The sequence below is a fragment of the Molossus molossus genome, unplaced genomic scaffold, assembly GCF_014108415.1.
Source record: "Molossus molossus isolate mMolMol1 unplaced genomic scaffold, mMolMol1.p scaffold_m16_p_6, whole genome shotgun sequence".
Classification (NCBI taxonomy): Eukaryota; Metazoa; Chordata; class Mammalia; order Chiroptera; family Molossidae; genus Molossus; species Molossus molossus.
The window spans coordinates 32,419,946-32,445,366 of NW_023425399.1; the positions used below are offsets into that span (position 1 = coordinate 32,419,946).

Consider the following 25,421-nt stretch of genomic DNA (forward strand, 5'->3'; position numbering starts at 1 on the left):
AAAAAGACCCTTTACCATTTCTTGTAATACTGGTTTGGTGGTGCTGAATTCCTTTAACTTCTTCTTGTCTGGGAAGCTCTTGATTGGTCCTTTGATTTGAAATGATAGCTTTTCTGGGTAGAGTAATCTTGGTTGTAGGTCCTTGTTTTCCATCACTGAGTATTTTGTGTCATCTCTTCTGGTCTACAGAGTTGCTGTTGAGAACTCAGTCTTATGGGAGCTCCCTCGTAGGGAACTAACTGCTTTTCTCTTGCTGCTTTTAAGGTTCTCTCTTCATTTTTAACCTGTGGTATTTTAATTATGATGCGTCTTGGTATGGGCCTCGTTGGGTTCATCTTCTTTGGGACTCTCTACACTTCCTAAACTTGTGTCTCTATGTCCTTCACCAAATTAAGTAAGTATTCTGTCATTGTTTTTTCACATAGGTTTTTAATTTCTTGCTCTCTCTCTCTCTCCTTTCAGCACTCCCATGATGTGAATGTTGGTACGCTTGAGGTTGTCCCAAAAGCCCCTAAAACTATCTTCATTTAATTTAATTTTTTTTGCTATTCTGATTGGGCATTTTCTGCTTCTTTATCTTCCAAATTGCTGATTTGATTCAATGACTCATCTACTTTACTGTTGATTCTCTGTAATATAGTCTTCATTGAAGTTAGTGCATTCTTCATTTCTGACCGGTTTTCTTCTAAGTGTGTTTTCTATCTCCACATTTGTGTTTTCCACCTCTTTAGTGAAGTTTGAACTGAGATCATTAAGCATCCTTATAATCAGTGTTTTAAAGTCTGTATCTGGGAGATTGCTTGTCTCTCTTTTTTTTTTTTCCTGAAGTTTTTTTCTATTCTTTTATTTGGGACATGTTTCTTGGTCTCCTCATTTTGGCAGCCTCTGTGTGTGTTTCTTTGTATTAGTAGAGCTGCTACATCTCCCATCCTTGATAGAGTGTCTTTATATAGTAGGTGTCCTGTAGGGCCCAGTGATGCAGCCTACCCAGTCACCTGAGCTGGGCACTCCAGGTGCACTGCGCCCAGTGTGGGCTATGTACACCCTCCTGTGTAGTTGAGTCTGGATTGCTGTTGGCAAGTCAGTGGGAGGGATTTATTCCCGGTTTGATCAGCTGCAAGGACTGTCCATCACCACCATGGAGAATCTGCACAGGGGCGGACCCTATGGAGCAGAACTAACTTCAGTGGGGTTCAGGTACCCACTGAGTTCACCCCTTGAATGTGTCATTGTAAAGGGTGTTGGGTGGTGCTTCAATGTGGTCTGAAGCTGTGGAAAAACAGACGTTATCTGCCTCAATGTGACCCACATGAAGTCACAGCACCTCCTATGCTGTATTCTTAAAAAAAGAGAAAGCCAAGCCCTGGCCAGTGTGGCTCAATGGTTGAGTGTCGTCCCATGCACCAAAAGGTCGCTGATTCAATTCCCAGTCAGGGCACATACCAGAGTTGTGGTCTTGATCCCCAGTAGGGGGCATGCAGGAGGCGGCCAATCGATGTTTCTTTCTGGCATCAATGCTTATCTCTCTCTCTCCCTCTCCCTTTCTCTCTCTAAAAATCAATAAAAACTTTTTTTTAAGAGAGAAAGCCATACATTAGAACTGAATGATACGACAAGGAGGAATGCAGATTCAGAATGTGGGACATTTATAGGACACCTTGACAAGACCTTTCACCTCAACATGGCTATACATTATGAAAAATAAGTAGTACAGACTATTCTAGATTAAAATAGATTTCACAGACATAATTATCGGAGACACAGTGTAGACTTTGATTCAAATGAACTGATTTTAATAGGGGAAATACTAACATGGGCCATGCATTATGTCATAGTATGGAATTGCTGCCAGTCCTGTTGGATACAGTACTGGCCTGGTTGCCCTTTGTTTTTCAGAGATGCATCGAGAAGTAATCAGGAATGACATGTTATGATGTCTGGAGTTTACCTTCAAACGTTTAAGCAGAGAGAGAAAGAAGGATGCTTTCTTCTAATCTATCCCTTTAGAAGGATAGATAAAGGAGATGAGGCAGACTGTTTATAAAAATGTTAGGTTTTCACCAGCAGTGTATAGGGGGGTGTTTTACTTTTCTTTCTAATTATGTATATGTTTGAATTTTTTCATTTATTATTCATTTAAAATAATGTTAAAAATAGATACATTCCTAGAATATTAACTTCTAAAAAATAATTATCTGTGGTAATTCCTGAGTGTGATTTAATGTCCACATTTCCCATTATGAGGCAAAGAATTCTTAGGGACATGAGTGATCATGAGAATCAAACCTTCTCATGGGCCACTGGTAGGAGAATAAAATGGCGTAACTTTGGTGGAGGGCAATTAGCAATAACTCCCAAAAGGACAAATGCCCTTACTGATCATTCTAACTTCTAGGACTTTATCCAATGGATAGATGTAAAGGTATCCTGTGAGGTGTTCAAGGACATTCACTGCAACACTTTATAACAGGAAGGAACTGGATGTCATCAAACAGCCTGTCAATAAGGAACTGGTTAAAGGTATTATAGCCACTCAGAAAAGAGTCTATTTAAGCAGCCCTTAGAAATAATGTAGTAAAACAAAACAATAATAATAATGTAGTAGACCTTGCCCTGGCTGGTGTGGCTCAGTGGGTTGAGCATCATCTGTGCACTGAAAGGTCTCCAGTTCAATCCCTGGTCAGGGCACATGCCTAGGTTGTGGTTTAGACCCCTGGTCTGGGTGCATGTGGGAGGCAATCAGTCAATGTTTCTCTTTCTAAAAATAAATAAAAACATTTTTAAAAATAATAATGTAATAGATCTATATTGCTGATATGAAAGTGTTTTTAAGACATGTGAAGTTTAAAAATAAAAAATAGGTGGAGAAAACTATCAACCCATTTGGAGTTCTAAAAAACAAAAATAAGGATAAAAGAAATGGGTGATAGTAGTTACCTACTGGACATAGAATTAACAGGAGAGGAGAGTTTTACTTTTTATTTTATATATTTGAATATATATCATGTGCATATATTATTTTCCGTTATAAAAGGAAAAAGAAAAATTTTTACCGAGAAAATTATGTTATCAATAATTAGGAAAGTGATTCTGCTAGGGGGAAACTGAAAAACATAATTCTTAAAATTTGTAAATTATATACTGTTTTAAGGTAACAAGAATACTTATTCCTTCTATGGTATTGGTAAATTATGCAAAATGTTATGAAATTCTGTTTGAAAGTACTTGAAACTCTTCAAATGGTGTTATATAAAAGATGCAGTTTTACTGTTTTTAAGTGCAAATTATAGCTGAGAAAACACTGAAGAAATATTTCAGTTTATCTACCATGGGACAAAATTGGCTTTAAAAATGCACTAGCTTTCTATATCTAAAACCCAGACGTAGTGCTAGTGGCATCTGCTAGGCTTCAGATGCTTTGACATCCATCATCTCACTGAATTCTCACAGTACCCTGCAGGGTGGGTGGTATCAGTTTTAATTTTCAGGTGAAGAAACGGAGTCTGGGGACATTAATCCACTTGCTCAAGGTCACACGGTAAGTAGTCAGGAGCCCAAGGATTTACCTGGCTTGCTCCGCCATACTGCCTGCTTTATTTGGGGAGAACCAAAGGGAAAACAAGAGGAAGTCATCTGGCCTTTAATCCTTGCCTTTACTCATTTCTTGTTTCAGCAACTAGCTCTGCTTTGTGAACTCGGTTCATGTCCTAGGAGGGGAACTTGGAGGCGCAGTGTGAATCCAGGTTCCGAATGTGGAGCAGCTGCACATCCTCGGATGTTTTCAGTAAAACAGAGAATGAACAGCTCAGTGTTCTTTTTCCTCCCCAGATATCGTGGATGCTTTATCGGATCCAAAGAAGTTTCTTTCAATTACGGAAAAAAGAGCAGACCAAATGAGAGCTATGGGCATCGAAACCGTAAGTAGCAGTAGTTGATTAAAGACAGCCAAGTGGGGAAGTTTAGTTGTCAAGCAGTGATTACAAGAGCAAGACAAAGTAAAAAATTAATTAAATAAGTTCAAAGAAGGTTTTTGAAACTGAATTTATCAATTCACCGGAACAGTGTCAAGGACCAATGAGACAGTGGCGTATTTAATAAAATGTGACCACCATCTGACAATCCCATTTTTTCAACATGGCCCAACTCACATCTAGGGACCCCTTCCCTGCAGGAAACTAAATTGAGAAAAAGGCCATTGTTTAAAATATAGGCTGCCTTTGTGATACATTGAAATACCAGCCAACTCAATTCAGTAAATTAATGGAGCTGACATTTATTATTTTGTTATTTTTTTTACCAGTCTTACATCCAGCCATCTCCCACTTCAGTGCACAGTTGCAGTGTTTATTTCTTTGGTTTTAAAGCTCCCTCATCACACTCCTCAGTTTGGAGTGGAAGCAATGATCTCTCTAGTAGCGAGTGAAAGAGAAGGTATACCCTGCTGGTAAAGGAGTTGGATCTTCTTTCCTTGGCTTCGTCCTTTGCCTCAAGCCTGAGGAAACCATGTGATGTTTCCTCCTGCCAGGCAGAGACCCATTCATGAAGGCAGTTGCAGGGAGAGAAGTTGAGTGGCCCAGAGAGGATTCAGTAAAATAGAAAATGTGCAAGACGACTGAACTTGAGGTGGCACTCATTTGGGTTAATATAAACATTTCTGTTCCAGAGTGACATAGCTGATGTGCCCAGTGACACTTCTAAGAACGACAAGAAAGGCAAGGCCAACACTGCCAAGACAAACGTCACCCCGCAGAGCAGCTCTGAGCTCAGACCTGCCACCACGGCTGCCCTGGGGTCCGGCATGGAAGCCAAGAAAGGTAAAGGATGTGGTTTGGGCTCCTTGTCTGTTCTGGTCATTTTAGACTCTTTTTACAAAGTCCTTTATGTTAATCTTTTATGAGGGTATTTAGAATTGTTCATTTTGCCCATTTTCATGCCCCACGAAACTCAAGAACAACGTGTTTTCTTGTAGATTAGACAAACTGCTCAGTTTCTCTGTTTAATAGAGAGTCAACATTGGTGTTTCATCTGCTGGATCCCCTGCACCTTGGTTACACCGAGTACAATATCCATCATTTTAGAAAATGTTTAAATTCGGTGTCCTTTTTGGGAAGCACTTTCACACAGTGAACTTCTCTAACGCCTCCCCACTTCCTTCTGGACAGCCAGTAGGTTCATGAACCAGCAGAATTATGATGGTTCAGACATTTCTAAATTCCAGAACCTTCAAAAAATAAAATAAATACTCTTCTTGACAATGTCATCTATGCTATTTAGCATCCATGATTATTTATTTTTAAAATTATCAGATGGGGGCGAGTTCTTTGTGGTTACATGTGGATGCTAATATGCAGCTGGTATGTAGAGAGACAACTAACTGGTTGACTTCCATTCTTAGTGACCAGGCATCCATTCTGATTGGATGGTGCCAATTCCATACTGTTAATTAAATATCTTAAATATCCTCCTTGACCATGGATCATTTACTAAATTCACTTCTCTTACTTTAATTAGAATTTTTTTTCCTACTGATTTTTTCACTTGGTATATATATTTCCCAATTATATGGGACTTCACTGTCCTTGGTGTAAGGAAATCAAGTTGCTTGTGCACTTAGAATACACACAGCACTGCAGTTTAAGGTAAGAAAAACAGGCTTTCCCAAACCAAAGCAACACAGTAATTTAGCAGGAAACTAAATGTGCATTGAGCTTTATAAAACAAATTAGAAAATGATACTGCAGGAAAGTAGCCCAAATTGTACACTGCCTGCAGCTGTTTTTCTGTTCCTCCCTGGAAAGAACCTATAGCAAGGAAATAATATAGGCTTTGGGCATTGTGTATCAGCACTGGTCGTTATTACCATTAGCCACTCAGCTAGAGATAGACATGGAAAATGGAAAGTTTTTGCTTAATTAAAGCTCTTGTATCACACCCATAGTAAAAAGACATTTGTAATTATAGTGTGTTAGATGGCCAAAAAAACAGTGCAGTGTGACCAGCTGACAGAGGACAAAAGTAAACCTAGTTCTAGAAGGAAACATGATTGCATTTGGAACTGCCTCATCCTTGATTCCAAAAAAGGCTGCATTCAAAGGATCCAAGTAGCTCTCACTTCCATTCTAGTTTTCTTGATAGTCACCCTGAGAAAGAGGGTCTACATGCTGTTTCGTTTTCTCCTTTTATTCAGGAGACCTGGAAGCTTACTCTAAGCGACAGTACTAGGTTTTATGAGAAATGCCTTCACACCATGAGAGACCTAAGTGGCCAGAGAGGTAAGATAGGGCAGACTTCTGCACAGGCTGAAGTCATTGATGGCTGACCCCTCAGGAACAGTAGGGAAGAGGAATCCCTTCCAGCCAGGGTCCCATGGAAGACTTATGGATGAGATCCCAGGTGAGCTGGGCCTTGTAACGTAGGTCTGAAGTATATATGAGTAGATGGTGCAGGAGCCAAAAGGAAGAAGCCACATAGGAAGCAATCTAGATGTGTAGGAAAAGGGGACAAGGGACTGCTGATAGGCAGTGGTGAGTAGTTCACTTTTCCTGGTCTGGAATGGGTTCTGGGACCATCCTGAAAAGACAGTAGGGAATGAAAATCAAAGGATTTTTTTCAAAGAAGACTTAATACAGTCTTGACAAAAGAACTCACTGAAAGGGGGAGATAGATGCTAAGGTCCAGTTAAGAACTGTGGTATTCATGCCCGGCCGGTATGTCTCAGTGGTTGAGCATCAACCAATGCACCATGTAATGGTGTTGATCCATGTACCATGTAATGATTTAACAAATTGTTAAATTGTTATGTAATGATTGTTATGGAGGACTAGCATGTTAGGAGGAACTAATGAAAAGAAAGAGAAAGAAAATGCAAGAGAGCAGAATGTGTTGAAACAAAGCTCTGAGAAAGAGCTGAATTAAGAGAAAAGAGGAGCTTGGTCAGTGTGGCTCAGTGGTTGAGCATTGAATCATGTACCAAGAGGTCACTGGTTCGATTCCCGGTCAGGGCACCTGCCCAGGTTGTGGGCCTGATCCCCAGTTGGGGGCATGCAGGAGGCGGCCAATCAATGTTCTCTCTCATCGATGTTTCTAACTCTCTCTCCCTTCCTCTCTTAAATCAATAAAGGAAAAAAAAATTTTTTTAAGAGAAGAGAGGAGATTCTGCTTTATAAGGAGGGAATAGAGATCTTCTGTCTGAGCCAAGAAGAAGGATGAACAAAGAAATTTTCAGAGTGGAAAGGAAGAACTGAAGAAGCTTATGAGTTAGAATGTGCCACATGATACATGACCTCAAATTTTAGTGGCTGAAAACAACACCATTTACTTAGGTCCTGTTCCATTGGATTGGTTGGTCTGAGCTGGTTTGGCTGATCTCTCTGTGTCTTGCTTATGCATCTGTGGTTGGCTGGTGGATTGCACTAGAGGTTAAATATGGGATGGCCTCTTGCATGTCTTTCAGTTGGCAAGTTGTCTCACATCATCCAGCAGCCAAAATAGGCTTGTCGAATGCTGCTCCCAGGGTGTCAAGAGCAGTGTTTCCCAGCTTCTGCTAGTGGGCTATTGGGCAAAACAAGTCACAAGTTTAATTCGTATTTAAGGGATAGAGATATAGACTCCACCTCTTGATGAGAGGGGGAAAATGTGGCCATTTTTGCAGTGTAACACAGATAGATTCCAATTGATCTAAGAAGTTGGATAGGTGGCCCTCTGCTAAGAATTGTGGAGCCATAACTGAAGAATAAAAATATAGAAACATTTTGGAATAGCCCCTGACTGTAGTAGAGCAGTCCCTAAGAAACGAGTTCTGCCACAGAGGGCACAGGCCCCAGGGGACCTGCATAAATTAAGTCAATGTAGCTCGATCTCATTACTTCCTTGGCAGTGCCCAGAGGATTCGCAAGAGAGGTGAGTAAAGAAGAGCAGGGGAGACCCAAGCCCGAGATTGTCATAATATGTGTGGCGTGGTAACAAAGAGACTGGAGAGTCTAGGGAGTAAGGGACTGCATCGTCAGAGTGCTGTCGGACGTGCTGCTCTAGGTGGATCTGCACATGTACCAGTTCCTGTTCTAACAATCATTTCTAGGGACTGAGATTTTTGCAAGTTCTTTATATCTTTCTCAAAAAACGAAAAACCAGGTGATAGATGTTTCTGTTTTCATAGGTTCCTGTTAATCAAGATTTAGTTGGAAAAAAAAAAGAAAAGTCTCATCAGATTGGGTCAAACTCTGAAGATTTGTTAGATCTCTTGAGGACTTTGTATGCTCCCAATCCTGTATGTTCATTTTACAGACAAGAGAAAAAAACACTATGGTGTTACCGCAAAAGATTAAAAATTGAATTGCCATTTGACCCAGTGATTCCACTTCTAGGAATATACCCTAAGAAGCCTGACACACCAATCAGAAAGAATATATGTACCCCCATGTTCATAGCAGCACTATTTACAATTGCTAAGATCTGGAAACAGCCCAAATGTCCATCAGTAGAAGAGTAGATAAAAAAGCTGTGGTACATATACACAATGGAGTACTATGCAACTGTAAGAAAGATCTCTTATCCTTTGAGACAACATGGAGGGACCTGAAGAGCATTATGCTAAGCGAAACAAGCCAAGTAGAGAAAGACAAATATCACATGATCTCACTTATTTGTGGAATATAATGAACATAACAGTCTGAAGAACAGGGTAGACCAGCGATGTGGTAGTAGGGTACAGACTGACAATCCCCAGAAGAAGGAGTGGGGGGCAGGAATAAACCACAGAACTTATATGCATGTACGCATAACCAATGGACATGGACAACAAAGCTGGGGACAGGGCGGGGAGGGAGGAGGAGGAGGTTGTCAATGGGGGGAAAAGGAGAAACATCTGTAACAAAAATAAAGAAAGAGAAAAAAGACCCAAAGATAGGAGCTTTTAGCCTTTCACTGCCTCTCACTGTCCACAATAAAGCAGGGAGTTCCTTGGGATATAAGACTTAAAAGAGATAGGAAATCAACCTCATATTCCCTTGACACCCTATCATAAAATGTTACAGATCACAAGACTGATTTCTGTCAGCCATGATTCTCCTTTTCCAGTCTTACCACCCTCCACTGGATGTGCACATCTTATTAAAATGAATATGACTGAAAACAAGATGCCTATCTTTCTTAACTATCTCACACCTAGCCTCTGCGTTCTCATGGAAATCAATTATAGTACAGAATGAGAATTCATTGTGTTTGCCTAAGGTGAAAATCGGAAGCCAAATGGAACCTGTTTGGGGATTCTTCTACCACTGTGGTTGCCATGGCGACGCTAGCCTAGCATCATTCAGCAGGATGCCTTAGTACATTACTCCAGGTCCTCTAGAAAGCATCCTGGTATCCAGTGGTTTGATTTCAGTGTTTCCTGGATGTTAAAGGCTTTGCTGTGCTCAATAGCATTTTGCTTACATGCTCAACTTAAATGTAGTGGAAAAAAGAAGCTGAAAAAATGTTTTGTTTAGTCTTTGATGATGAAGTTGGGAGAGAATTGGGAGTTAATTGACTAGTATGATAAGCCTTGAAATGCAAAGATAAAAGTAATTGTATTAGATGCTGTTGGGCCTGGTCAGATCTCAGCCTGGTCACCTGCTGGGAATAAGCTGATAGCTGTACTTTTCTCCATGGAGAGTTGCCCTCAAACCACGGGAGTTCTCTTGCCTGGAAGTGCCTGGAAGGTTTTGTAAACCCTCTGAAGGCCTTAGCTGACTAAAATGGAGTTGCAAAAGCCCACTCTCCTTACCTGAAGATAGAACAGGTCTGGAGGGCCGTTGGTGCTAATGAGCTCCCAGTCGGATCAAGGTGGAAATACCTCCTGGCTTCTTCCTCTGCCCTGTCCTGCCTGCTTCTCTCGCCCCCTTAGGGCTTTCTCCCAAGAGCCTCCCCTCAATAAATTCTGTGTAGGCTCTGGTTCTAGGAAACCTGACTTAAGACAATAAGCATTTCAGTTTTGTCTAGTTATTGAGATGTTTATATCCATGACATTATATGGGAAGCCGTTTCAGACTCTTTCGAGGAAATTTCAAAATGTGAATTTTCTATTATCAGTTATTCTAACTTTTAATAAACACAGTGTCCAATTTTTTTTTTTAAGGTATTGAACTGATTCCTCAAGTGAGGATAGAAGATTTAAAGCAGATGAAGGTAAAATTGCTCAGTCATTTTCCAAGTACTCTTAGATTATGCATATTGGCAAAACCAATATATTTTTGTTTCTCAAGTGTGGTCATCCTGGCTACAAAAACTTATTTGGGATCCTCTTTGTTTCTTTCATAGGCTTACCTGAAGCATTTAAAGAAACAACAGAAGGAGCTAAATTCTTTAAAGAAGAAACATGCAAAGGTACAGTGTTTCGTGTGTACATACATATTTTTTTGAGTAGTTTTGTTTGTTTGTTCTTTTTTTCTTTTAGTTCTCTGAGGAAAACCTAAAGCTGCTATTTTGTGTTACGGAACAACGAATTCTTCACAGCCAAAAACACTACTTAGAAATGACTACCAGTCAACTGGACAACAGGACATACATTTTAACCAGTTAGAAATGAAATTGAAACATAAAATCCCTTTGGGATCTGTTGCCACTGATTTATAATCTGCCTTTCTGGCAGTTGTTTCAAAGGCATAACAAAGCTTTGTCCATTTAAAAGTTGTTTAATAAAATGACTTTATCTAAACTAGTGGGCCGTAGCCTAACTGTTGAAGACGCTCTCAATCTTAGCCTCTAGGTACCAAATTCCCTTGGTCGCTGGCAGATAGTTTGCCACACACAGCGCGTGGAGGGAGGTGCTGACAGGCTCCGGCCTTCTCACCCAGGGCCCCGAGAGAGCGAGCTCTTCTCTTTTCCCCTAGTATGTGAACTCTGCTCGGTGGCCTATTTCTGAAATATACTTATTTTCCCTTTTTACCCATCAAAGAGGTATTTTGATAATGATAGGGAGAAGGCAGAAAGCAGAATACCTCCTTTCTGCCTAAGATGCGTCACAACTGCTGTCACTGGGAGGATAATATGTGTCCTCTTCCATTAAGGACAATGAGAGCAAGAGATACTTTGTTTCTCCAAAGGGCCTCTGAGTTCTTTCCAAGCAATGCTGCATTCCCACTGCTTTATTCTCTGAGCCAAGCCTCCATCCAAGGCACTTCCTGCAGAGCTGGACCTGAATGACGGACCTCTGACTCACTCCAGAGGTTAAGATGCAAAGAACATGACCCAGAACTGTCATCTCTTCAACTGTGTGTGCTGCTTTGAGAACTGCAGCCTAGTGTTGGCCTAGTAACGGTCCCTGTACTATTGGACTGATGGTTTAATGGATTTGCTGATATCAAGGTCACTTCAAAGACTTCTGCTCCTAAATTTCATGAATCATTTTACCCACTGGAATTTCCAGTGGAATTACCCACAGGAGAAACTTGCTACAGAGTGATATAAATGTGGGACTATTGGTGACAGAGCTATTTAAAGTAGTGATTTTAGTTTTGTTGGTCATTGACAACAACCTAGACTATGGAAAGTAAACAGAAAAGGAGAGAGAAAAGGAAATAAGAGAAAATACAACCTGAATGACTTTAATTGTTAGGAATGGAACTGTTACGCATATGGCAAGTCATCATTCAGCAGATTTGTCCTTCCACTTAAATTGGACCTCTGGCCCTGGCCGGTTTGGCTCAGCAGTTAGAGTGTTGGCTCTCACACCGAAGGGTCATGGGGTTCGATTCCCAGTCAAGGGTATGTACCTGGGTCGCAGGTTCGATCCCTGGCCCTGGTCAGGGTCATGTGGGAGGCAACCAATTGTTGTGTCTCTCTCACATCAGTGTTTCTCTCTCTCTCTTTCTCCCTCTCTCCCTTTCACTATATCTAAAATTTAAAAAAAATATATCCTTGGGTAAGGATTAATGATAAATAAATGAATAAATTGGATCTCTTTCTTGAGGCAGGCATTTCAGAGGCCTTTGGGCTACTTGGAAATTTAAAGCTTTTTTTTACTATTTTTTTACTATCAGTCTATGTCCTGCTTATGCCTCATCCTTATTTACTATTTCCTTGAGGCATAAGCAGGACATATACTGATGATGATAATAACAGCAGTAATGGCAGCTAGAATTTTTGCATGTTCGGTATTTTCCAGATTCTGTGCTCAGCACTTTACATGTATTTACGTGTAGTAGTTTTTTTATAAAAACATTCACAGAATTATGAGTTCATAAATTACACTGCCAAAGCGAGCTGAAGTAGAGTGGGCCCCCTGTGTATTTAACATGGGAACAGGATTTCATTCATAAGCTTATAATCACACACTTGTAACTTGAACTTCTGCAGGACATGCAGACGGGAAAAACAAGTCATGAAGTGCATCTCCCTGCTCAGAAATGCTTCAGAAAAGCATTCTAAAACGCAACAGGCAGCCCAGCCGGTGCGGCTCAGTGGTTGAGCATCCACTCATGCACCAGGAGGTCGCCGGTTCGATTCCCGGTCAGGGCACATGCCCAGGTTGTGGGCCCGATCCCCAGTGTGGGGCATGCAGGAGGCGGCCCATCTATTTACTACTCTCTACCCTGTAAGGTAATTTCTATTGAAGTCCACATTTTGTGAATGAGGAAATCAAGGGTTAGGGAGGTTAAGCAATTGAACTAATATCTCAGATTAAGGGAACAGCAGAGCCAGTATTTGAACTCAAACCATCTGAGTTCAGAACTGAATTACTCTGTAGGATATTAGCTACTGTGATAAGTACATAAGTTCCCCTCGTGGCGCAAGTGCAGTGGCAACACACGGGATATGACGACAATCTCCAGCCAGTTTGGACAATGTCAGCGTACTGGTTACTTAGAAGCTACTAAGGAAGGTGCTCCTCAGTTCTTTAGAACTTGACCTACATAATGTTGAGCAGAGTTGTCTGCTGACTGCTTGTCTAAGCCTTTGAGTTTAAACTGACTCAGGTCAGTTAACAGGCCTGTCTGCTTAACCAAAAAAGTGGCCAAGATGATGTCTTAGCTTGGGCTGCTGTAACAAATCACCGTAGACCAGGTGGCTTAAACAACAGACGTTTATTTCTCACAGTTCTGAAGGCTGGAAGTCCAATATCAAGGAGCAGCCGATCCAATATCTGATGAGGGTCCCCTTCCTGGCTTTCAGACAGCCTCCTTCTGCTGGGTCCTCGCGTGGTGGAGGGGACTGTCCTCTCTCTCCTGTCTCTTCTTATAAGGGCACTGACCCCATTCACAAGGGCTCCACCCCCCTGACGAATCACCTCCCACCTCCAAATTCTATCACACTGAGGTTTAGGGTGTCAACATAAGGATAGGGTTGGGGGGGTGGGGGGCACAAAGTTTGAGTCTGTGACAGTTGAAAAATTATTCTTCTGTGAGGTCGTGTAGAGGTGGCTTTAAGCGCTTCCTCTCCACCCGGACACCACTGCGCTGCACTCCTGTGGTTCTCTTCGCGCTGTCGGCAGGGAAATGTTCGCAGTATTTGATAACCAGTGCATGCCACGTGGACGCCACGTGGACGGAAGAACCCGAGTTGCTTTCCTTTGCAGAAAACAGCCTTGAGTTCTGGGAGCTCCGCATTATAATAAAAGCAAAACCTGAAAGGAGATTTTCAGTCCCTCAATCCCAACTCAATAGATTTTTTTTTTTGAAGAAGCTTTTAAAGTTTCTTAGGTCAAGTAACAGAGCTAAATTGCCACAATAAAATGTACATAGCTTGCCTGTTGCTTTTTATTTTTTATTTTATTTTATTTTTCTTTATTGATTCTAGAGAAAGGAAGGGAGAGGAAGAGAGAGATAGACACATCGATGAGAGAGAACATCTATTGGCCACCTCCTGCATGCCCCACACTGGGGATCGGGTCCACAAACTGGGCATGTACCCTGACGAGGGATCGAACCGGTGACCTCCTGGTGCATGAGTGGATGCTCAACCGCTGAGCCACACCGGCTGGGCTGCCTGTTGCTTTTTAGAATACTTTTCTGAAGCATTTCTGAGCAGGGGGATGCATTTCACGACTTGTTTTTCCCGTCTGCATGTCCTGCAGAAGTTCAAGTTACAAACAAGTGTGTGATTATAAGTTTATGAATGAAATCCTGCTCCCACGTTAAATTCACAGGGGGCCCACTCTAATTCAGCTCGTTTTGGCAGTGTAATTTATGAACTCATAATTCTGTGAATGTTTTTTTTTAAAAAAAAATTACTACTAACAATGTAAACATCTATTTAATGCAATTTTGTGTCACACATTTTATATATATTCTCAAATCCTCCTGTTACCCCTAAAATGTAAATAATACTGTCTGTATTTTAGACATGAGTAAAATGAAATTCAGAGAGCTGAGTCCTTTGCCCAGAGCAATATAACTAGTTAATGCTGTTAAAACTAAAGTGCTTTTCATCTATTTTAACTGTCCAAGGGCTTTGCAAGTAATTATTTTCAAATAATTAGACTTTCTTCTCTATAAACCTTCTGTAATTTTTAGTCTATAACATTTTCCTAACCTTTTTCCACTGTCTCATCCGAAGCAACTTCTAGGATAAAAGGTATATATGAATGTTGACTTAAAACAACCACCATCTGTTGAGCTCACAATCTTGAGCTCAGCAGTTGGGCTGGGTCCAGCTAAGTGATTTTTCTGGTGTTAGCTAGGTTTGCTCCTGCATTGGCTGTTACTGCCAGTCTGGCTCATGGAGGGCAGATTGGATGGGGGGCTGGCTGACTCAGGAAGGCCTCTGCTGAGCCCTTCCTTGCTGCTTTACGTGGTCTCTCATCTTCCACCAGGGCAGCCCAGGCGTGTTTCTGGGGGCAGGGGTCCCAAGAGACCAAGCAGAAGCAGACAGGGTTTCTTGAGGCCTCAATTCAGATCTGGCACACCATGATGTCCACCTCATTCTCTTGGCTAAAGCAAGTCACAAGGCCAGCCCAGATTCAAGGAAGGAGACTCTACCTCTTGATAGGAAGAGCCGCAAAGTCACATTTCAGGGGGGTGGATACAGAGGCAGAAATAACTGTGGCCCTTTTTGCAGTTCTACCAACCATTTGCTAGATGAGATCATTTACTTTTAAAATAAACACACCTTGACTAAATCACCTAGCTTCTTACATGGTAGAACCAGGATTTGAACATTCTTTCCGACTTCAGAACTCAAACTCTTAACTACTATACTTGGTTTCCTCTGAGTTTTCCCACATTAGTTTTTCCTTACACATATCTTTTTGATGGTCTTAGTAAAAGGTTTTTAAGAGCAACCATGAGTCTGTCAGGGTTACAATACCTTGACTTCTGTTGGGACTGGTTTTTAACATATGATTTTTAGAGCAAAGCTTGAGGCTTCATAAAAATGCATATTCTCATGCCCATCGGAGACTTATTCTCACCTTCATGGCGAGGTCTAGGAGAACACTTTACACGGGCTCCACCGTGCACACTAAATTCTGAGAGCTGTTTCACTTGGAATATTATTTCATACCCTTTACTGGCCCTGGCCACTTAGTGGAAACTCCCCTGGTTGCCTGAAAGATGCAGATCAGGCCTTCTTAAAACACAGGTTTTGTCCTAGTCAAGCAATAGCGATGATAAATTCCCCCAGCCTTTCCATGAAACAATGTCTACAAACTTTTTAAAATATTTTTTAATTGATTTTAGAGAGAGAAGAAGGGAAAGGGAGAGAGAGATGGAAACGTCAATGAGAGAGAACATCGATTGGCTGCCTCCAGCATGCCCCCCACTGGAGATCTGGCCCACAGCCTGGGCATGTGCCCTGGTGGGGACTCAAACCAGCGACCTCTTGGTACATGGGTCAGCACTCAACCAATGAGCCACACCAGCCGGACTATCTACAACTTAAAGTTTTGAAGCTACCTGTGGTGGAGCTAAAATATGCCCCCCCCCCCCCCAAAGCCTTGGGTTATAAAATTACTTACTAGAAAAGAAAGGTGGCCTGGTTGCACCCTCTCGACTACAGTGCTCACGGCTCAGCCTTGATCCTGGTAGTTTAGAGTAGAGACCAGCCCTGGCCGGTTTGGCTCAGCGGTTAGAGTGTCAGCCTGCGGTCCTGAGAGACCTGGGTTCGGTTCCCATTAAGGGCACGTACCTCGGTTGCAGTTTGTCCCCGGCCCTGGTCGGTTGTGCGGGTGGCAGCCACTCGATGTGTTCCTTTCACGTCGATGTTTCTCTCTCTCTTTCTCTGTTCCTCTCTCTCCCTCCCACTCTACCTGAACGAAAAATGGAAAAATGTCCTCGGGTGAGGATAAAAAAAAAAAAAAAGAGTAGAAACCATTACTTAGTCCATATTCCGTGACTGTACAGCACTCTCAGCTTTTACATATCAGCCTAGGTAAATAATTCCACTTCTCAGAAAATCCCAGTGGTTTAAGAAACAAGTGTGTGGTCCAACAGAGAGCCTATTTCCATACTTGACAATTAGCTACGGGATAGAGAAGAAATAGTGGTGTGAATGTGAGAATCTGCCATTTGCAAAAGAGAACCATAGAAACAGATATGTGATCTGCTGTTAGGATAGTAAGAAACAAAAAATGGGTAGTGACCATTTGAGCCCCAAATGAGATCAAGATGCTAGTTAACATACCATTTTGGGGAAATGGCAATGGTCATTTGCTTTTGACCCTGTCGATGCAGCTGGCAATTAGACTGCCACTTGTCTCTCACTTCTAGAGCCACCTGTTCAATCTGAAATGGAAACTAGTGAAATGGTTGTCAAGGGTTCATTAGATGAGACACAGAAAAAAGCAGAACTAATCATTGGTGACTTCCCCCTAGCACTGGGCTCAGTGGGGTACAGAGCTAGGGTTACCTTCATTAAGACATAGGCATGCTTTTCAATTGTCCATGCTTTTCAGATTGAGCAAAAGATATAAAACTCAAAGTCAGCTAAATATGCTCAGTAACATGTTAGAAGAAGAATTTCAACTCAAGTGCCGGACCAAGCAAGAAATCAATGAAGGAATTTGTCCAAAGGGCAAGTCAGTCTCAGCTCCCACTGTTGGTACCTCAAGAATCTGTGGACCAGCTTCATTCTCTAAAGGAGAATAATGAAATCTGAAATCTTGTATGAATTTTTTGATCTTTCAATATTAGCTACTGATTCAATCTTTTCTTTTCTTTTTTTTTATCCTCACCCGAGGACATTTTTCCATTTTTTTGTTCAGGTAGAGTGGGAGGGAGAGAGAGGAACAGAGAGAGAGAAACATCGATGTGAAAGGAACACATCGAGTGGCTGCCACCCGCACAACCAACCAGGGCCGGGGACAAACTGCAGCTGAGGTACATGCCCTTAGCGGGAACCGAACCCGGGTCTCTCAGGACCACAGGCCGATGCTCTAACCGCTGAGCCAAACCGGCCAGGGCATTCAATCTTTTCTTGAAACACCATGTAGGATAAAAAAAAAAAAAAAAAATGAAAGAAAGAAAAAAAGTACATCTACAGATTGTATTCATCCTTTGGGCTACCAGTTTGCAACATCCCCAGTAGATGAGTCAAATGAAATACCTGAGAAACTGACTAAAACTTGGCATGTCAGTAAAGCTACTAATGGAAAATTTGCTCTTTGCCGTGCACGCAGTTTAGCTGATACCATCAATTGTAATTCATGACAAGATCTCAGTGAGATTCCGTCCACAGAGGCAGTTTACTGGTGATCACAGTTACCTGCTGAGCCTCTGTGATTTACTCGGATTTCTCACATCTGTCATGTGAAAATTCATGCACAGTCACATCAGCCACAAGAATGAATTGCAGAAGTTTTTCCCAAAAGAAGGTGAATTTACTCTTAACTTCTATAAGAAACATGTACACATTCAGCTCAAAGCTATACATTTATTCCTCCAAAATGGCCCACTTAAGATTGACTTTATTTTTTAGTCCTCTCCTGAGGATATGTTTTTATTGATTATTTTTTTCCTTAGAGAGAGAGAGAGAGAGAGAAACATTGCTGTGCGAGAGAAACATTGATGGGTTACCTCCTGTAAGTGCCCTGATCAGGGATTGAATCCGAAACCTAGTTATGTGCCCTGACCGGGAATTGAACCTGCAACCTTTTGGTATACAGAATGATGCTCCAACAAAACGAGCCACCTGGCCAGGGCAAGATTGACTTTTAAGTCAACACACTTTGGTACTCTTGACCTGAATGAATGAAAAAATGTACATCTTATATAGTGTCTTATGATTTAATTAAGGACCAAAAGAATAAAATCAGTGATAGACCTTTTATAAGTTAAAATGAGCTTGAGATTATTTCCTGGCTCCTCTGTTTTATCTACCGGAAAGGCGAGGCTTGACCCTGGTCACATGATGATCCCTGTTCCTTTGTGAAAGGAGAAGTGGTGTCTGAGAACAGGATTATCCCAAAACATTTCAGTAATAATTGCCTACCACAAAGGGATAGAGTTCTAAGCACATAAACACAGAGATAATTTTTCAAGACCAGCTGTCTTGTTTGTATTGACTGTAACCATTTTAATTCAGTATGCTTCTGATTTTTCATATAATTTCTGCATACACTAGGTGACTTTACAGCCCAGAACCAAGTGATGAATGATGGTAGGTAAATGGATGTTGTGCAGTTTTCTAATTGAAAAAAATTAGGCCTGGAAAAATGTATATATATTTTACAAGGCCATTTGGTAAATTATTAACTAAGCTGGGACCAGAATCCAAGTCCTCCTGCTGTTTTACCATGCTAAATTTTTGTTCATGCAACAAATACTTATTGGGCATCTGTTCATGCGACGTTTTGTGCCCTACCCCTGTAGAGCATATCTTATAGACTTGAGTCCATCATGAACACCTTATATGGTACAGACAGCCTCATTCCTCATATCTAATTGGTTTAATAGGTTTGCCAGGATATTTCCTCAAGAAATAGTCTGTGGCAGCTTACTTTCAAGTCTCAAGGCCCCTCCTTTTCCTATGTTGCACTATAAAATTTAAAAAACTATCTTCATCCTCCTTTCAATGATATTTGCAAGAGACATAGGAATATGGCACCTCTAATGTTTTAATCTAGAATTGCATCGAGTCCCTCATTTATTTGCCCAGGAAAATTAATACATGTGCTAGGCAGGCAGGATGACTTCTAAATGTTTGAAGGTAGACCAAGAGTAGAGCAGTTTAGCAAGATTTTTTTCCCATGACGATGCAAGAGCAGTTAAATTCATTCAAATAAGGATATGTCAAGTGTGAATATATTCCCCAGGACAGCAGATTAAGCTTGGAGGAAAGATTTATTGATTTAATTATTCTGGTCTCTTTCTTTTATCCCAAGTCACTCTCTGAATATCATTATGGATATTGAATAATATAAATAGAATTGTACGTAACTATATTTTAAATAATGTATAACAGGTATATGAAATATGATTTTTATTATATTTACTTTTAACCCTAACAACCCTGGAAGTAGGCATCTCTATCCCAATTAAAAGATGAACAGACTGAGAGGGTAAGTGACTTTTTCCAGGATTTGAGACTGAAGAACCCAAGACCTTAACCCAATGCCATGTTGCAGAAACCCTGACTGAAATGTGTGTATGACACAGCAGTGCACACACGTTGTTAATATGGCCGGATGTGTTTGCTGTTCCAACAACAAATTAAGGAAGACACTATGACATGTGATTCCTTGACTCCCCAAATCCATAGCAAGATAACATCCCCTGGACCACACCGATTGTCCCCATTGTCAAGACCTATTCTAAGACCCTTCCCCCATCCAGCACCGTTCTCTCCATGACTTCTCCCAAAGGCATTTACCCACAGACAAGACTGTGGGGACCTTATGTACCAATGCATTTCTGAAGAATATATGTGTAAACAAATTGTAGATCAAGTCTTCTGTTAATTTATGAACAGAGCTTAGAAATTAAGGAAATCTCGGTAAAGTTAGACTTCCCTTCCACATTAATATTTTATTAGCTCTTTTAGAAATGTTTATAAATTAGGTTTGCTTCAAGTCAAGCTTACCTTAGGAAAAAAATTATTTATTTAAGTCACTCACTTTAAAAAATGTATAAGCAAAAGGAAATATGACTGTGAGTGTGGTTATAAAACCTGAACATATATATCAATTTTAGTCTCAAATACCATTTTATTTATCTAAGTTTCTCAAGAATAAGACTAGGATATAACATCCAATACCATTTAGAGTTGGATATTACTGATTGTGCTGGATTCCTCTATGCTTGGGGAGCTGAGCATCTAACTCACTGGCTGTGGGCAAATTATCAGAAGAGAATGTTTATAGACAAATACTTATTTTCAAAATGTTGCAACCCAATTTCAGTGATTGAATGAAGCAGATGGGAAATAGTTTAAATATGTGTAAGGCTGAAGACCAGAGTTCCAGAACACTCTGTCAACATCAAGAATGCTGGTGAAAATACCAAGTAATAGGGATTCAAAAGCAACTGGTAGTTCCAACTACATCGCCAATTCTTATTGTTGTAATAATGGTATTCAAGACCTTCCCACATGTGCCAGGTCTTCTGAAGCCATATCACAGGATGAATAGTTATACTTAGCACATAAAGGAGAAGAAATGTGGCAGCTGAAATAGACAATAATATCATAATAACTTTGTATGGTGACCCATGGTTACCAGACTGATCATGGCGATCATTTCATAAGGTATGTAAATGTCAAATCACTGTATTGTACACCTGAAACTAATATAATATTATATATTAACTATACTTTAATGAATAATAATTTTTAAAAAAGAAATATGGCAGCTGAACTTGGGTATTTCAGGACAATGTGAAGAAGGGACAATAGACTAAGTATCTCAGACAGAAGAACAAAGACGAATGGGTGGAGATTCTTTGGAGATACATATGTGCAGAAGAAAGGACTTTGGGATGAGGGATAATTTGTGCTGCCAGGTGGTGGGCAGGGCTGTCTTTTGAGGTGGGTGTATTCATTAAGCTGAGGCTAGAGACTTTCTTGTTGAGGATATGCCTGTACAAAAGACTTACATGTTGGATGGGACATTGGAAGTGTTTCCAGTTCCCAGACTCAGTCACTCCTTAATTTCCAAACTAATACTCCGGGAAAGCTGGTGAAAATTATGCCAGCCACATGTTTGGTACAGTGTATCAGCCACACTAAGAGTTCAGCTTGTAACTGCACATTCTTCTTGTTCAGGAGCACAGTACCATGCAGAAGCTACACTGCACACAAGTTGACAAAATCGTGGCACAGTATGACAAAGAGAAGTCGACTCACGAGAAAATCCTAGAGAAGGCGATGAAGAAGAGGGGGTAATACTGCTTATTTCCTTCTGGAAGCCTTTTGCTGGTTTATATTTTGTCTTTTCCATAGTTTAGCTGCCCGTTGAGGCCAAGGAAGAATTTCATTCTAACTCAGTTTTCATCATTAAAATTATTCCTGGAAAATAAGAGTCTGATTCAACTGAAAGGAATGATTAAAGTAGAAAAGAGGAGCTTTATTCAAGTTCTACAGCTCTTGGTTCATGATAGAATAACTGTCTCTCGTGTGTTTTCCACTCAAGTATCTTGGAGGTGAATCAGGGGAGAAGGAAGGACAAGCTAAAGCTAAGAAGATTTGAACTTACTGAGATTATTTTGCAGAGCCAGAAAATAAATTATAAGGTTAATTGGCTCAAAAATGCAATTTTTGATTTTTAAATATTTGAAGCATTTTTACCTTATGCCACAGAGAAGACTGTTGAATAAAAGCGATCGTTGCATTTTCTGTGAAAGATTTTATCTCTAGAATTAAGCCAGGAGAATGTTTCTCTAATGCAGCAAGCCCACTAAATAACAGATGAAAGGAGAAACATACTCAGTGTCAGCCATTGGGAAGTAATAGATTTGATGAGGTATCTAGTGTTTTTTAGAATAATGCTTCTCCTGGAGACACTCTGAGTGGACAGTACATCGAAGCATTCTGACTTAGGCCACAGTAAATCAAAGCATTCTATGCTGAAGACAAAAACTCAGAACGTGCTCTGGTTTCAGCAATGATTTGGATGTTTCAAAAGGAAAAAAAAAAAAATTACTGAGATAGGCGGTAATGGTTGCTGGGCAATTTCCTGGTATATATTTTCTGATCACAATGGAATAAGAAGCACAAATCACCCTTATATGCCAAGAAATGCTATTTTCTTCCTTACTGGCATGTATCAAAGACAAAATCTGGCTTTATAACCAAAATGGAAGAATTAACAATTCACTGAGGGCCAGTTTTCCAGTTTTTATTCCAAATAAGATTTTATTGAATAAATGAAAAATAGCTGGAAGAAAAGCAGGAACCAAAATGGAAATTCTGACAACAGACCCTTAACAATGAAGTAATTGTTAGGTCTGCAGTGTCTCTTTGTGTGGCAGTTGAATTGAGTAATCAAGATACAGAATTCTGTAAGGTATGCATCTGTCACTGGGAAAATGGCGTTGCCCAATGAGCCGTGGCATGCCATGTCTGATGAACAAACTCTCTCCATCAGAAAGCTTTGTAGCAAAGGCCCACGGGAATGGGAAGATATCTAACGTCTGGCATGCATTTGCGATTTTTCATTCCCAGGGGAAGTAATTGTCTTGAAATGAAAAAAGAAACAGAAATTAAAATTCAAACACTGACAACAGATCACAAATCTAAGGTAAGAAAATGCCTATTTTTACAGCAGAACTTGCAGGAGATACTTTGTAATTTTTTTTCAAAGCTACATAGTATCAATCAGAAGTAACATTAGCCTGGGGTTAGTCTGGGACAGGAAAGGGTCTGGGCTGCAGTCTTACTGGCTTAGAGAAAGACTTTTCATGGAACACCTTTTCCTTCATCTGTGGAGATATGCTAACAGTGTTTGTTTTCTGCTTCAGAGACATCAAGGGAAACAATAAATGAATAAACTGAAAGAAAATACTATATAAAATACAGAATATGCTTCCCTAGGGAAGTAACATTAAACATATGACAGAAAACCACCTAACTAGGGATTGAGTTACTCTTTGATATTCCATCTTAGCTTTGGAAGTTTGTGATAAGAACAAAAATCAAGAGTTGCTATTCTAGGAGATAAGCCTCATTACTTGTATTTCCTCAAAGACACAGGAAAATAGGAATCTGGGAGACCTTAATTAAGACTGTAGACATTTGGAGAAGTGAATGCTAAGTTCCAGTCAAGAACATAAATAAGTTTTCCAGTGATAATAATTATAAAAGGAAAGAAAAAACTCTTAAAGAAAGCTCCAAATACAGCTGTTGGTCAAACCAGTCAGCCTCCCTCCATATGTCCCCTGCAGTTCTGTCCTGTAGCCCAGTGACCCTGCTGCACACACGGGCCAGCCATACCGGTCAAGCTGAAGTTCTCCTTGGCACTGTGTATCTTGTGTCCTTTCTGCCATGAAGTCTCTGAAGCAGGAAGCCGTGTGTCTTGGAGAGCTGTTTCCCATTCTCTCTCTCTTTAACTGGACTGTTTCAGAATTAATGCCTGTGCAAAACGCCATGGTTTTTAGATTCTTCGCATAAAGAGAAAAGTAGAAACCTTGGCCATTGTCAGTTAGCTTTTGCTGTAGAACAAGCCATGCCAAAATGTAGTGGGTCAAGACAACCACCATTTATTAGCTCACAGTTCAGCATGTCAGAAATTTGGCCTGTACTCAACGGGGTGGTTTTCTGCTGATTTCGGCTAGGCTCGCTCATGTGTCTCCAGTGAGCGGGACTGGTGTCCTCACTCGGGTACCTGCTGGTTAGCTGGCTGCTGCTTGCTTTTTCCTACATGGCCTCTCGTCGTCCAGCAGGCTGGTACAGGCTCGGTCACAGGGCAGCCTCGGGGTTCCCGACAGAGCAAAAGGGCAAGCACTTTCTAAGCCTCTGCTTGCATCACATTTGCTGCTGGCTCATGACGGAAGCAAGTCAGGAGGTCAGCCAAAGTCAAGGAGGTGGAGAAAGAGAGTCAGATCTTGATGAGAGGAGCTGGGGAGCCGCATTGCAGAGGGCGCTGATACAGCCTCCGTAGGGTTGACGCAGGCAGTCATGATCCAGGAATAAGAACCCACACCCTCACTGCAGACCTGTGGCCTGGTAGGAGTGAAACTGGACAGGTGTGAGGTGATGCAGAGAATTCTGATAGAATTGGTAAAGCATCAGAAGCCGAGGTCGGCAGTGACATAACGTGCCATCGTTAAATATTTAGAACCAAAGTGATTGATTTTTTTAAATAAGCTATGACTTCCTGATTGCCACTGATTAGTACATATTTTTTGCAGGACATAGGTGTCCACTGAGTCACCAAGTAAATTGGTGGGAAGGAACTAAAATGCATGACTAACATTGTGCTTGCTGGTTATACCTGGAATGTGAGAATTCCAGGCGGCACCTTCCCCTTTTCCCTGCACAGGTCAAAGAGATTGTGGCACAGCACACCAAGGAGTGGTCGGAAATGATCAACACCCACAGCGCCGAGGAGCAGGAAATCCGGGACCTGCACCTCAGCCAGCAGTGCGAGCTGCTGAGGAAGCTCCTGATCAACGCCCACGAGCAGCAAACCCAGCAGCTGAAACTTTCCCACGACAGGTAGGAGAGGTCGCCATCTCCAAACTGTGCTCCTTATTTTTAAAAAAACGTGACTTTTGCATGTGTGAGCTGAGGGAGTAAGTGAAATCAACTCGGCACGTAATATTGAGCTTCCATGTCTGTCGGATCATATGATTGATATGACAAGATGAACTGTCAGAAATGGCCTCCGCCACCCAAGGGCTTACAGGTGTTAAGATATTAACACTCACATGGAAAACTAAGTCAAATCACAAGCAGTGTATGATACGCAGTAAAAGGTGTCACAGGAGAAAGAGCATCCAGCCCAAACGGCACGACCGCCTGCAGAATGGTCTGTGAAAAGCCCCCTGAAGTCTTTTAGGAAGAGAAGAGACAGAATGAGGTAAAGACCAGCCAGTGAAGCCCAGAGTGACTGGTACTGACCACTCTGTGGCTAAAAGTGGAGAGACCCTTCTGTTGCATTATTAGGACTTCTGTGACAATTAGAAAGACAGTCCTGATTAAGGAAACAACGAAGGATCGGTTTAGTTTGGTCTTTTCCTGCTTCAGCAAGTTGGATATTACATGTGAACTACCAGCAAATGATGAGCTGGACCCCTACCCCCACCTCTCTCTCTCTCTCTGTCTCTCTCTGTCTCTCTCTCTCTCTCTCTCTCTCTCACACACACACACACCAAGAAAACGTTCGTGTCAGTTCTTGTGATAACAGTTTGTTGCAACTTGCTTGCTTGTCCCCCAATGCCCACTCCACACCATGGTTAGGGCCTATTGATACACACAGAAAAATGGATAATAGAAGCATTATACAAACAAATCAAACAAGACATTTTTAACATGCTAACTGTATCGATTATCTGATTGCATTCCCAAATTCCTCA

General features: G+C 41.2%; 1 protein-coding gene across 1 annotated transcript in view; it reads left to right on the top strand.

Moving 5' to 3' along the window:
• Positions 1 to 25,421, top strand: part of PLCB4 (phospholipase C beta 4) — a 304,315-nt gene that overhangs the window by 265,442 nt on the left and 13,452 nt on the right. Inside the window, exons 28-34 of the mRNA XM_036245264.1 lie at positions 3,829 to 3,917; positions 4,664 to 4,814; positions 10,115 to 10,164; positions 10,297 to 10,362; positions 21,172 to 21,287; positions 22,570 to 22,645; positions 24,386 to 24,561. Coding sequence (XP_036101157.1) covers positions 3,829 to 3,917; positions 4,664 to 4,814; positions 10,115 to 10,164; positions 10,297 to 10,362; positions 21,172 to 21,287; positions 22,570 to 22,645; positions 24,386 to 24,561 — 724 coding nt within the window. The remainder of the gene's footprint in view (positions 1 to 3,828; positions 3,918 to 4,663; positions 4,815 to 10,114; positions 10,165 to 10,296; positions 10,363 to 21,171; positions 21,288 to 22,569; positions 22,646 to 24,385; positions 24,562 to 25,421) is intronic.